General features: G+C 35.4%; 1 protein-coding gene across 2 annotated transcripts in view; it reads left to right on the forward strand.

The window, feature by feature from the left end:
- The window catches only part of LOC150088997 (branched-chain alpha-ketoacid dehydrogenase kinase-like), a 97,901-nt gene that overhangs the window by 49,687 nt on the left and 33,352 nt on the right, over positions 1-14,862 (forward strand). For both annotated transcript variants that reach the window (XM_090370989.1, XM_090370990.1), the window contains 2 exons: positions 4,716-4,814; positions 11,428-11,501. In XM_090370989.1, the coding sequence (XP_090227115.1) occupies positions 4,716-4,814; positions 11,428-11,501 (173 nt within the window). The remainder of the gene's footprint in view (positions 1-4,715; positions 4,815-11,427; positions 11,502-14,862) is intronic.

Below are 14,862 nucleotides of genomic sequence, written 5' to 3' on the forward strand. Positions count from 1 at the left end.
CAGAGAGAACATTTGCAACAGCCCCAAGAACAAACCATGCAATAAAGTGTTGTGTAACTTTCAAGTGTGAGTCTCATTCTTATTTTAATATTAGTATTAGTAATGGCCGCATGGTGCAAGAAAGCCTATGGCTTATGCTGCATCAGCCAAAAAAAAAAAAAAAACCCGAATAAAATAATGATTAAAAAAAAAAATAAATAATAATAATTAATAAAAGAAAAGTAAATTAAATCTATCATCCTATGCGCTTCCCTCACCCGAAGGTACTATCCAGATGACCTTTGAATTTCCCCAAACTGTCAGCCTCTACCACCCATGTAGGCAACTTATTCCAGTAATTTATAACTCGCTGGCTAAAATAAAACTTCTTGCAGTCCAATCTAAACATTCCCCCCCCCCCCCCGTAACTTGAATTTATGTCCCCTAGTTCTAGCATCATTTATAATCTTGAAAATTTTGTCCTCATTCATTTTACTGATGCCTCTCAGAGTCTTAAACACCTGAATCAAATCTCCTCTAAGGTTTCTAGTTTCCAAACTCTGCAACCCACATATTCGAAGTCTTCCTTCATAAGGACGCCCTTTTGCCGATCTCACCAGGCGAGTTACCGGTCTTTACACCCTTTCAAGAAGCTCGATGTCTTTCTTTAGGTGCGGTTTCCATACTTGATCACAGTATTCCAAGTGTGGTCTAACAAAAGCCTTATATAATGGGATTATCACGTCCCTATCTCTACTTGCAAAAGTTCGATAGATCATTGATAGGACACCATGGGCCTTCCTTGCAACCTGTTTACAATGCTCAGAGAATTTCATGTTTGACCCATAACACCCAAATCCCTTTCCTCCAGTACTGGGTTTAGTTGAACTCCACCAAGTGAATAAGTTATTTTAGGATTACTGTTTCCCAGGTGTAATACCTTACACTTTGTTGGATTAAAGCATAGCTGCCATTTTTCTGACCATTCCTGAAGTCTATCTAGGTCTCTCTGAAGAAGCTCAGCTTGACAGTGATCATTAACTACTCTACCAATTTTAACATCTGCAAATTTAGACATCACGCCCTCTATCCCTTCATCGATGTCATTTATGAAAATTAAAAACAACAGTGGACCTAATACTGATCCTTGGAGAACCCCACTTCTTACATCAACCCAATCTGAGGAATAGCCTCAGATTGGGTTGAGAAATATATGAGAAAGTCTTGTTTATTTCAACTTCATGGAGTTGATTTTGCAGTCATCCACCGTGGTAACAACTTTGTATTTAAGACTGCATGTAGGATGCATGAAGTTTGTTTCAGTGGGTAAGTCATCTGCTTTGAATAGCAAATTTTGTGAGATATTTTCATAAAGATTTAAAAACACTAAACAGAACAAAAAGCAATTACTGTATTTTTATTTTCATTATTGCTGTATAAAATACAGCCTTGGTTTCCAAAGTTTCAGGACTTACGGACTAATGCTGCTTTTCTCCTTTGAAGTATTCTCTCTTTTTGCATCAATGCAATGCAACATTGTCAACATTGGAAGTTATTTTTGGGAATATTGGTCATAGCTGCTTGAAACCCCAGGGGCTCACATCTGGTGAGTATGGGCTTGGCACACCCAGGGTCCTGAGCTGAATATCATCATTCTTCTCTTTCTTGGTGACTCTGTCGATCCACTGGAGATATTCTGGCTTATGTTACCCATTTATGGACTAATTCAATGGAAAGGTTCGGTGAAACACAAGTAGTTGCTCTTGACATCTCAAAGGCTTTTGATCGTGTTTGGCATAAAGGTCTTCTAAACAAGCTTCCATCTTATGGGTTGCCAACTGTTTTTAGTAATTGGTTATCCAGTTTTCTCTCTGATCGCTCACTGAGGGTGATGGTAGATGGCTCTCTGTCTTCCAACTTCTCCACTAATGCCGGTGTTCCCCAAGGTTCAGTTCTTTCCCCCACTCTTTTCCTCTTGTATATCAATGACCTTCTTCCATTGACTGGAAATCCTATCGATAGTTTTGCCGATGATAGCACATTGCATTCAACTTTCCATTTTGAGAAACCTTGTCCTGCTCAATCAGCTTCAACTTCTCGAAAATCTGCTACCAATTCCTTAAATGCCGATCTTCAGGTAATTCTCCAGTGGGGCAAAGACAATTTAGGTGATTTCAACCCTTCTAAAACTCAGTCTTGTCTTATATCTTACAAAAAGGATTCTTCTGCTCCTATGCTTATCTTTAGTGACACTCCGAGTTCTAGGCAAAATGATATCTCTTTTGGTGATTGCACTGACTTCTAATCTCTCTTGGCACAAGCACATTACAAATATTGCTTCCTCTGCATCTAAAACACTTGGTTTTCTCTTTCGCTCTCGACGTTACTTTTCTTCCAAACAGCTGCTCACTCTGTAAATCGCAAATCTGCCCTGCCATGGAATATTGTTCCCACATCTGGGGTGGTGCCCCCAAAACCTCTCTCAGGCTTCTTGATTCCATTCAGAAGAGGGCAGTTAGGTTAATTAATGATTCATCTCTAACAGAGTCTCTCCACTCGCTTTCTCATAGACGCACTGTTTCTGCTGCATGCCTCTTCTACAGATACTTCCATGGGCACTATTCTTCTGAATTGGCTTCTATAATCCCTGCTCTCTCTTTCAAAACAGTCCGAACACGTGCCGCCACTAGCCAACATCCATTTACTGTCCAACTTCAAACCCACAGAACCAACTTTTCATCTTCCTGATTTATTCATTCAACTGCCGTTTTCTGGAACAACCTTCCTTCACACGTATTTCCTGAAAATTACAATCTACAGAAGTTCAAGTCCAATGTCAACAAATATCTTCTTTCGTCTTCTTAACCCCCAACCCAAGCACGGTACCAAGTACTATAGGTTCTAATACCTCTCGTGTTTGGGGTTCACATAAAAAAAAAAAAAAAATTCAGAAATTTTTTTTGGCTGATGCAGCATAAGTCTCAGGCTTTCTTGCACCACATGGCTAATAATAATAAAAAATGTGCACAATGCCAGTGAATCACAAGTTTGGCAAATGTGGTAAAATAGTGACTTTGTTTTGGGCGAAAGCCTGTTGGAGAAACATTGCTGTGTATGTGCATTATCATGCAAGAGGAACCAATTTCTGGATTCCATCAAGGAATGGCAACATTTTTAAAAGTGAGTAGCACCTACTTTTTTTTTTTTTTTTTTCTCCAGGAAATTTGTGCTAAAAGGCAGTTCAAAGCAATGACCAGGACTCAATCTGGTCATTATTGGTAACTAAGAAATCTGCTCAGGCAACTGGTATTTTGCAGGTCAATCTAGCAACTATGATATTAAACTGAATTTTTGTTTTAAGATCATTGTGGCCTGATCTTGCCAAGGATTGGTGTATTTTTTGCCAAAAGTACAGTAAGGTGGACACTTAGTACGGACATTAAACTATGGGCAGCCTCAGCAAGAGGAAGAATACCATTCACATTCAGCTTATTCAAGCCTTTAAACACCTCAGTTGGATCACCCTGCAGGTGCCCAGTCTTTAGACTGCAATTTGCAGAACTGAAGCCTTTCTAGGTAAGAGCACCCTTTTATTCCCTTCACCAATTTGGTTGCTCTTCTCTGCACTTGTTCCAGCAGACCTACATCTTTCATAAAATGAGGCCTTCAGATCTGTATATAATACTCTAGATGTGGCCTAACCATGGCCTTGTATAAAGTTGTAATCACCTACTAGCAAAGTTTCTGTATATCATTGATAAAACCCTGTGAGCTGTCCTAGCTGCATGTCTGCACTGCTCAGAGAACTTCATATCTGACTGCCATTTCTCAGCCCATTGATCTAATTTTTCTAAGTCTTGTTGCAGTAGCATACTGTCATTATTGTTGTTAACTGCCTTGCTAACCTTTGTATCATCTTCACCAATCTGGTGAAGGGATTGGTTAGTCCATGAATAGCAGTGCCCACTGATAACCACTCTCTGCCTTCTTCCACTTAACCATTCCTTTATCCATAGCAGTAACTTGCCCTTAATGCTATATTACTCCAGTTTATACAGCAGTCTTTTATGTGCAACAGATTCAAAAGCCTTACAGAAATCCAAGTACTGTACATGATATCAAAATTATTTTTTTGCATACAGTTCCTTGATCACTTCATCATAGTAACCTATCAGATTGGTTAGACAGCAGTATCCCTTAATAAATCAATGCTGTGACCTGCAGTATAATTGCATTCCTGTCCCGATGGTACTGCATTACTTCTTTAACCAATGACTCCATTATTTTCCCTGGAACAGATGTGAAGCTGACAGATCTGTAATTACTCATGTCACTTTTTATACCCCTTTATGAATTGTGAGGATACTTGCACATTTCCAGTCCGTAGGGATCTCACCTGAATTGAAGGATGCTTTCATAATCATGGTTAAGGGTTTGCTCACCTCCTTTTCTGCTTCCCTTAATATGGTTGGATAGATCCCATCCACCACAGATGCCTTTTTTATGTTCAGCTTCAACAATCTCTTCCACTTCCCTTTCAGTTATCAGAAAGTCATTTAGCTCCTTGTTGGGATTTGATAAACTTGTGACATCCCTCCTATTTTAATATCACTGAAAAAAAATAAGCAATTAATTTATTTTAATAGACAATTATGTAAATTGATATGACTATAAAATAATATTTACAATATACAGGTATTTATGGATTGCATATACATTTAATAAAATTCTTATAGGATGAAAAACTTGTTCCAGCCTTTCTGGACAAGTTGCTTACATCTCGACTGGGTCTTAGGATGTTGGCTGAACATCATCTAGCCCTTCACGATGAGAAAGTAAGTGAATTTACTTAGTAAACATATTGATATGTTTCTTATGAATTTTTCTTCTTTAAAATTTATTCCATTTAATTTGAATGATAAAACTTTTTCTATTATAGTTAAGCAAAAAACCCAGCATTTGCAGATATAGTAGGGTGTCGAAAATCCGAACATCAATAATTCGAATGAGCCAGCGTTTATTATTTATTTTTTATGCTGGTGGCATAAAATTGTAGCAAGCGTTAGTTGAGGCATATGATGCAAGAAAGCAAGGCGCCTCCATAGCCAGGTGCAGCTGGGCGCAGCACACTCTTCTTGATTAGACTGGGGTTCAAGCCCATGACCACCAAATAGGGAGGATGCGGAAAGGTCAGGGAATGACCACCGCATATCCCCGGAGCAATATGGCCTAAGTTGCTAATGCTCCTAAAAAGCCAAATAACAACAACAGCAAGAAATCAAGCTTATATAAAAAAAAAAACTTTCCCATTTCACCCATCTCTTCACTCCAAATGTTAGTCTAGTTCAACCTTAATTTTATTTAAGCTATCAGCTTCCACAACAACAGTATGGAAGTCTGTTCCAGCAATAAACTACCCGTCTGGCTAAAGGCAAACTTCTGCACATTTATTCTACAACTGTTTTTCCTCAATTTGAATTTATGCACAATCAGGTTCTTAATCTGAGCAAGTGGAAGTATCCCATCAGCATTGAACCTGCTTAAACCATTCAAGGTCTTATACAACTCAATCAGATCATCGTGTAGGTGCCTAGTCTCCATATGCTGCAACTTGCAGAACTTGAGCCTCTCTTGGTAAGAGCACCCCTTCTGTTAGCACAATCTATTATAAACTGGTAGTTAACTCAATCTTATTGCTTTTGCGATAATACTGATAGCTGGAATTGTGTGGGTTTTTATGTTATGGCGAAGTGTGTTTCCCCTTCACTTCAATCTTCGATCATATAAAAACATAAATTTTCAGCATCTCTTCATTCTTTTTTTTTTTTTTTAAGCTTCGTAAACTTGTTACTCCCTGTGAATCATGTTAGTTTCAATTTGTGTGTGCTGCTAAAAAATGCTTAAGCATGCTATCGTGAAATTTATAAAGAAATCAGGATCTTGGAAACAAACACCTTTTTTAAAGCATTTCTGAAGCAGACAGCTCGTTGGTTTGTTGCAGCTATCTGCAACAAACCAACGAGTACCGACCCATCAACGAGTGTGCATTTAGTTGATGATGAAGAATAAACATTAACATTTGTAAGTCTTAAATAATTTCTTTAAATTATAATTTTCTTGGTTTTTACAAGTGATGTTTTCATTTCTTTGGATAAATCAATCATTGTTTGAACAAACTAATTAGCTAACTAATTTCATTGTTGAGAACGTAACCCTTGTTTTCAACATTGTCTATGGGAAATAAATTCTTGCTTTGTGTTCGCTTTACAAATGCACGCTAGGAATGAATTAACTCGTAAAGTCAGGAACTACCTGTATTATTCACAGGTTAGCAAAATAAAAATGAAAATGTGCTTACGTGTATAGCTTAATTAATATACATAGAATACTAACTAAACTTAACACTTTGTAATCTGATATTTATATTCACTGACTTTATTTATTTTTTGGTAAAAAAAGATCAGCATCAATAAATAAAGGACACAGCATGCAGAAATTGCATCTAACACAATACGGCAAGTGAGATGCAGAGTAAAATGTTTATGCGAAGTTTAGATATAGGAATGAAGAGATTCTGAACATCTACACAGTTTTATTTTTTTGTACTCAAGTTATGGTCTTCTTTTAAAAGGAAGCAGAAATTTTTAACAATTAAAATGAAGATTGAGATTTTAAACAGACCTTCAAAGGTAGAAAGCTGGTCTCTGTTAGCAAGATTTTACGAGGTGGGAAAGTTGACCATAACAGAAAACAGCAAGGAAAAAATTTTAAAGTTCACATTGAAACTTGATTCAGATGATGATGCAAAAAAAAAAAATGAAAAACTGAGAACAGCTAATTGCCCATCCCTCGAAGATGCTGTTTGTTGTTGTAGTTGAGTTCTGAAGCATCAACAACTAAAGCTATATTGCCCTGTATACACTGTCTGTAAATTGCATGTTCAGTGGCCAACTTTCTGTTTTCTTGATGAAAAACCCAATTTTTGGGGAGAAAAATGATGCTACCTGAGACTGACTAATTCAGCCATGTTGTGAAAAAGGCCCATAAAAATTCCTCCCATCATTGACGGGAGTTTTAAATCCAAGGTGGGGAGGAGGGTGCCTCCGTAGCCTGGTTGGCAGGAGCAGCAGTGTGTAGCACACACGCTTCTTGATTAGATCGGCGTTCGAGCACGTGACCATCAAATAGGGCAGATGCAGAAAGGTCACAGAATGACCACCGCATATCCCCAGAGCAATGTGGCCTTAGTTGCTAATGCTCCTAAAAAAAAAAAAACAAATAACAAGGGTGGGGAGGATGGTGATTCTGCCAAATGTGCTACCCACGAGGGCTAGGTATGGGCAACAAGCTGAATACTGTCTAATTCATCTACTCTTGCTGAAAAGAGTGAGAGATCTGGCAACTATAAAACGAAGTTCGAAAATGGTGGCGCAAAAAACAAGTAATCATTTTTGTTAAAGACTTATACATATGTGTTATTGTGGCTGAAAGTTTCATTTGTTTTTGTTACCTATAAATAAAAATATGTAAGTACAAATTAGTGTTTTTATTTCTAAACTTACTAAACCTTTTTTTTTAGTCTCCAGAACTGTTTTTCATAAGTTCGAAAATACCAATAAATTGGAAGTCCTTACTATCCTCAGTCACAGTTAGTTCGGATTATCAACGCTCTACTGTATATGATTATTATTATTATCAGTTTATTTATCTAGCACCCACGTACAGACATTATCTAGGAGGGTTGCTAATACAGACATCCTACAACAAATTAATGGCAACATTGAAAATCAGAAAATACATAAAAATAAATAAATCAGTATATACATAAGAATAAATACATCAACAGTCACTTTACACAAAAATCGTTCATTACAGATGATTAAGAGCTCATAAGCACAAATTCCGCAGAAATGTACACTCTCTTCATTAAATTTGTAGTGTAGTATACAAGTCTGCTGCTATCAGCTTCCTGTAGACTTTGTAATGGTAGTACCTGTTCGGGTCGATTTTGAAGTCTCTAAAGAGCTCCAGAGTACTGGCAGGAAACATCCGCCTTAATCCCTCCGTGAGATGTAGAGTGCTTTGGAGACTGAGGGTAGTAGAGCCTGGTCCCAGGGCTTGGCCTGACCACAGGATTATCAATTTGTGGGACATCTAAACTCCCAGTTATAGTGTCGCTCACTGTATTTTTATTACAGTAAGGAACAACACCTCTGATCCAAGCTGTCTATCATGCAGCAGAAGTTTAGGGAATTATTTTGAAATGTTAATTGTGGTATAATTTATTATTAATCCTACCATTTTAACTTTAATTACCAAACAAGTTTTGTAGCTTAATCCTGATATCGTAATTAATTTAATACAGAAAATATTAACTGATTTTCATCAGCGCTTTGCTTGCAGCATATGTCACCTTTAACTTTATGTTCTGAGTCTCTAAATAGGGTCGAGGATTTGTCTGTTAAATGAAGGTAGCAGTAAAAAATAGAACAGAAACTGCCCTATTGAAGTTAATTTGTATTATTAGTGGCAGTTTATACATCAACAAGCTTATACATCAACAGCCAAAAGAAAAAAAAAAAACTACTTGTATAATCTGTCCATTCTCTCTAATAATTAATATGTTGATCCTTAAATTTATTCAAACTATCTATTCCAAGAACACCAAGTGAGAGTTTGTTGCAACAATCACTGTCTGGCTGAAAGCAAATTTTCAAACATCTATCTTGCAACTATCCTTTTTCAGTTTAAAATGCCATACAGATTCTGTGCTGGCATGCGTATGTTCAAAATCTGGGAATGCTTATTGTATGTAGGCAATAGAAGTGATTTCCCCCCACCCTTCATAGCATCTCTATCCCTTTCTAAATACATTATACATGTCATAGCGAAACTTGTCTCCTATTTTTGGGGACCAATTTTTGTTGACACTGTTCTGTTGACATTAATTATTGTGTAGCTGTTCAAACCCACTCACTTTATTAACAATAATCCTGACATCACTTGGCTGAAATTAATCTACAGTTTTCTTATACTATCTTCTCTCCTTACACAGGAGAGAAGATAGTATAAGCTTGCTGTTATAGTTTAAGCTTGCTGTTATAGTATTAGCTACTCATTTTTAAAACATTGACCCTTGCACAAATTTAAGAATCAGAGGACACAGGTATAAAACTTCATGGAATAACAGATGACTGTATCTTGTGAAGTTCATTAGTGGTCAGCAGGTTAGTATTAGGTGGCAAATAATGTAAGGAAGTAAGCTTATACAGCATCATCCCCCCCCACCCAATTCTACCCACGTCATTTTTCCATCTCCTTTAATAATTTGTATAATCCTTCCTTAATTATATTCATAGCCCACTTTTATAAATTTCTGTTGTGCATGTCATCTGAGAAAGAATAAGGATGCCATCAGCATTTAGTTTTCATGTACCTTTTAAACTTTTCAATGAGGACTCTTTGCAGGTGTCTAGTTTCTGGATGCTGCAATTTGCACAACTGAACTCTTTCTTGGTAAGAATACCCTTGTATGCCCCTGACTAATCTTGTTATCTTCTCTGTACCCAACAGGTCTACATCTTTCCTCTAGTGAGTTCTTCCAGAACTGTATATAATGCTCAAGGTGTGACCTAACCATTGCTGTATACAACAGGATAATCTCTCCTTGCAGACAAAATTCTTTGTATGTCATTGATTGAATCCCCCTCCCCCACGAACTGTCCTAGCAGCCAATCTACACCACTTAGAGAACTTCACAATTGGACTGTATGGTTACCCTTAGATCTTTTCATTCTTCACTACTTTGAGTGTGGTACTACCCATTATGTTATTCCAGGGGTTATTGCTGCTGCCCACATAAGTAATATAGCAGTACCTTGCATTTTTCAATGTTAAACCCCAACTGCCACTTCAGCATATCTGTCTATCTAATTTCTCTCCATCTGGTTGTAGCATCTTGATTCCTGTCATGAACTGCCTTGCAACTTTTGTGTTATCGAAACAGACATTAAACTTGCTATGCCTTCATCAATGTTAATAAATATTGAAACCATAGGTATCCCAGCAGTGAACCCCCGAAGGACTCCACTATTAATTAGTCCAAGAACAGTATTAACTCTTTTTCCTTCCACTCAACCATCCTTTTATCTGTAATAGCAACCTCTACCTAATGTCACACTGCTCCAATTTGTTCAGCAGTCTTTGATTTGGAAGTGTCAGAACCTTTACCCTGAAAATTATGTATAATGGTGTCAGAATTATTGTTTGCATCCACTTTTGTTTATTATTGATTCAGAGTAGTTAGTCAGAGATTGGTCAGACAAGGTCTCACCTTAACGTATGTGCTGTGATTGCCTTCCTGTCAAGATGATCCTGCATCTATCTCTTCCTTAACTATTGACTACACTATTTTTCCTGCAACAGAAGTTAAGTTTATAGGTTCATAATTACTGATTTCACCCTTTGATCCTAATCCTCATAGTTCTGCCAATTTTTTTTCTATTCCGGTTATTTTTTTCCATTGTTTAGCAATACTTTCAGTTTGAGCAAATGTCTTGAGTGCAGATATGGTGAATGTGAGCCTCTCCCAATTTTGCAGTCTTAATTCTAGTAATCTTCTTAGGAGTAATATTGTTGTCTTCTTCTATTGTCCCTACTTTCCAACAGCTAAATCACTTACAACAGCAAATGATAGGATCAATTTTGAAAATTTGCTGCAATGCTCAGAATGTACTGCTTTCCAGTACATATAACTACCATGTGTGCAGTTTTTTTTTTTTTTTTTGCTACACTAGTCAATATCAACCTAATCATAAAAAAATAAAAATAACATTTTATTTTTATCAGAATGAAAGATAGGTTGAAATAGGAGAGGCTATTATTTTTCTGGTATTGTATATAGACATTGCTACACTTCTTATAGACTTTTTCATCAGCCTGAAAATAGAAAAATGTTCATTAAAATTGTCTCAGAGGTTGGGAATCACTTCATGATAAAATTGTTCAAACACCAACTTGTACTAAAAATAATCATCCTGTATGATGAAATAAATAATTCACCTATTTTTTGTGTTGGCAGTTTATTTTTATCAATAAGGTTAATAGATTTTTATACATTAGCAACTGCAAGCAGAGATAAATAAGGGAAAGAGTAGCTACATATAGTAAAAACACAAAAATCCTTTTGTTCTAATTTTCACTTGCTAAGAATATCCTATTTCTGAGTACAAATTGAACAGCAATATCTCAAGAGGTGTTTAATCATATGCACACGAATTAATTGTTTCTTTAAGTCACTTGTTTTATCTATGGAATTATTTTGTTGTATTCAGAGTCATGTTTAATGTGACACACGATCCATTCACTACATTATGCTGATTTCCATTCATGTTTGTTACAATTCAGTTAAGTTGCAAAAATTATTTATTTGAAATATTTTTATTCCAGTCGAACCATGTTGGAATCATTAATGTAGCGATGAAGCCAAAAGATGTTATCGAAAAGTGGGCGGACTTTGTCAGGTAGGAAATTCTAAGCACATGTTAGTTACCTGGCTGAAGCTGTTTTCACAGATGTAGTACCATTTTTATTCAGTGTCTAGTTTTAATTAAGTGCAGTTTGTTTATTTTTGAGATGAAACCACTTTTTGTAAGATATAACAGGGTTTGAAAAATTATAATCTATGTTAATATTATATGATTATATATCTTGTGAATTGTGCAAAATAAAATATCCTAAGAACAGTAATTTTACACAAGTACATTTCCTTAGTTCCCAATTTTAAAAATACGCATTTCTCCCATAGTGAAAAAAGAACATTTTAATGTTTAATATATCTGTATGAGAAGTGAAAGAAGAAAGTATTTGCATTTGAAGTTTCAAACCCTGTCATTAGTTAGTTGTTTCCAGCATTTCATATACATATTATTACTAATATTCCCTTTCTGAAACTTTTCTTTTGCAGGCAAGGTGAGTAGTGTTTGGAAGCTGCCTGTCTAGAACTAGGAGAGACTTTGCTGGAGAAGCCTTGACAAGACTGCCCCACTGCTGAAATTTCTCTTGCAGCTGCGTTTTATTTTATTTTTTTTTTCCCATATACATTTGATTCTTGGGAAATCATAATAGGGTCATTCTTCAGTTAGAACTTCTGTTAGGCTTTCGTTAATTCTGGTTTCTAGTTGTAATGGGGCAGTGGGAATATCTGCCTTACTGAAACGAGTTCACCAGTGATTTAGATTTATTTCTTAGTTTTAATTTAAAAAAATAGGAGTAAAATATTGGGGTCTAAGGTATTTCAAAGAAGAATTTAGTAAATGAATTTCTTTTTACAGTAATGTAATTAATCAAGTTTTTAATAGTATAAAACCTATTCTGGTAATAATAATCAAAAACATTAAACATATAAATTTTTCTTTATAATTAGAACTTAATGCACAAAAACAGCAGATATATTTAAACCACTGAGTAGAAAAATAAAATTGATATTACTGACGCAGAGCAGAAATAGGATTACTGCTAATTGAAAGTAAATTGCTTGTTTTGACTTAAGTATTTTGTTTTTCTTTTCACTTCCATTAGTAACATAAAAATGACTATTTTTGAACTTTTAGGATGAAGTAATTTTTAGATATGTATTTACAATAGAGATCAGAATTTTCGCTAGTATATTCAGTTTTGAACTTAGCACTTAACGTACTGCTACAGAAATTATTAGTGCAGATATGATCAGAATGTATAATCAGTTAATGTATGCTGTAGATATATAGATTTAATCTTTCTTATTATTTTATGACTTTTACCAGATTAATATCTATGATGTCTTAAATGTCAGATTTTGTATGTATGTTTTACTTTTTTGCATTAAATTAATTAATTTTTTCACATTTTGTTAATGGTTAATGTGATTCACGATATAAGAGGGGACATTAATTGGAATTTCAACCATCAAAAACAAGTTTTTTCTTATTTTTTATTTCAAGCAGTGTTTTTAAAATAAACTATTACTATTGACTATATCTGGAGGTGAAAATTGTCTAGAGGGTGCTGCCTGGTCACTAGTCTTTTTGTGCCTGTGCAAAGGTTGGATCTAATTTGACTTTGCCAGAGAACAGTCCTTGCACGTGGCAGTTTATCTAAAGTACATAATCACTATCTGCTACAATGTGTGACATGTCAGTTTTATGCTGGGTGCCCATTTGGGGAACCTAGAGCTACCCCAGCTGCTTCCTGCAGTATCTCGTCATCCACTTCCATGTGTTGTTGATCAGACAGCTTCAGCTTTACCGTGCCCTTTCAGACCATTTAATTTTTAAAGTTGTCAAGAAACAGGTTCGACTTGACTGTGACCTGAAAAAAATTCTGGGTTTGAGAGAAAGTTTTATGTAATTAATTTGTGACTATAGAAGGGTCGTTTACCCTTCACGGGTTACTTCCATTATGAGTTAAATTGCAAAGTATTACTGTTACTGTGATTGTTACATTTGTTAAGAGCATCATGTTCCAGAACCTCTGCCAGTTCCTTGGTCATGTGCACCACTAATTTCACTGATCAGGATGTTCAGAAAACTAAGGTGATGGCATAAGTTTCCTTGTTGGTGAATTAGGGATGCTCAGTAATTCTAACCTGCTCCCTAAAGCCGAATTTACTTGTAATTTTATGCATTGTATAATCCCTTTCCTGAGAGAGGGATTTATTAGAAATTTACTTCAATTTTATTATAATTTTATTTTTTAATTTGTATTCTGTTGCCACATAGATTCATCGATAGTGTATCTAATCTTCCCTTTATTTTTATTAATCCTCCTGTCCTTTAAACTTTTATCTGATGAAATGTCTACCCCCCTTGATTATTTTAATTTTTTATGCTGAGCATGGGAGCATTTATAGTCATGTTCAGCTGTGTCTGATTTCACATTATTTCCCTTTTCTTCATGCTTCCAGTGTTCTGTTATTCTGGTTTCAAATATCTTGTGCCTGTCTTGTCTTAAATTTTCTATAATTGCAGGTTTTTGTATTTGATATCTTCTGCTTGCAAGAATCATCTCTTAAAATATTACCCATTTAATATATATATATTTCAAAAGATTCAGCTTTTTAGAGTAGGATGGAGGTTATTGGCCAATAAGGGGTCAGTATTCTTATGATGTCATATCACTTCTCTTACTTTCCTGCACATCCCAATCATTGAGGTCAGTGGTGCATGTGATTAAGGAACTGGTGGAGGTTTTGAAACATGATGCTGTTAAACAGAGGTAATAATCATAGTTGTAGTAATTTGTAGTTAATTCTTAAATTGGTGTTATTAAAATATGTCAGTTTCATGTTTAAGCTGAACCACAAGCCTGAACATAAGCACAAACTGTAGATTAACTTTTAAATATTACGGCCATTTAATGAATACATTGCTACTGTATGGATAGTTAACTAATAGATATGTCGAAAGAAAGGAAGAGAGCTTTGCAGTTAAAGATAGAAGTTCTTTATTTTTTTTTAATGAAGTATTTTCAAATTTTTCTGCATTTCTTTCTCCTCACTTGCTTCTGTATTTTTCTTGTGTGGCATTCCTTTAGTGTACTTGTTCTTACCTCACCTGTTCTAACTGAAGAATAGCATGTTTAACGAAGAACAAGTTTATGTCATTAAGCTGAAGTTTCCCATTTTTATTTTATAATTTAACCCATCATTGTTGCCACCCTCATTTATAACAAAAATGGTAGACTTACAGACTGTTTCTTTGAAATTTTTTTTTTTTTAAATTCTGCTTGGATTGTACCATGTTTGACCTTTTGCTAATGAATTCCATTATTTACTAAAAGTAAATTTTACATTTTTAAATGAAAATTAGTTTTTTTTTTTTTTTATTTCGCCTATTCAACTGAACT

This window comes from Mastigoproctus giganteus, chromosome 3 (assembly GCF_048544385.1).
Source record: "Mastigoproctus giganteus isolate SK-2022 chromosome 3, ASM4854438v1, whole genome shotgun sequence".
Taxonomy (NCBI): Eukaryota; Metazoa; Arthropoda; class Arachnida; order Uropygi; family Thelyphonidae; genus Mastigoproctus; species Mastigoproctus giganteus.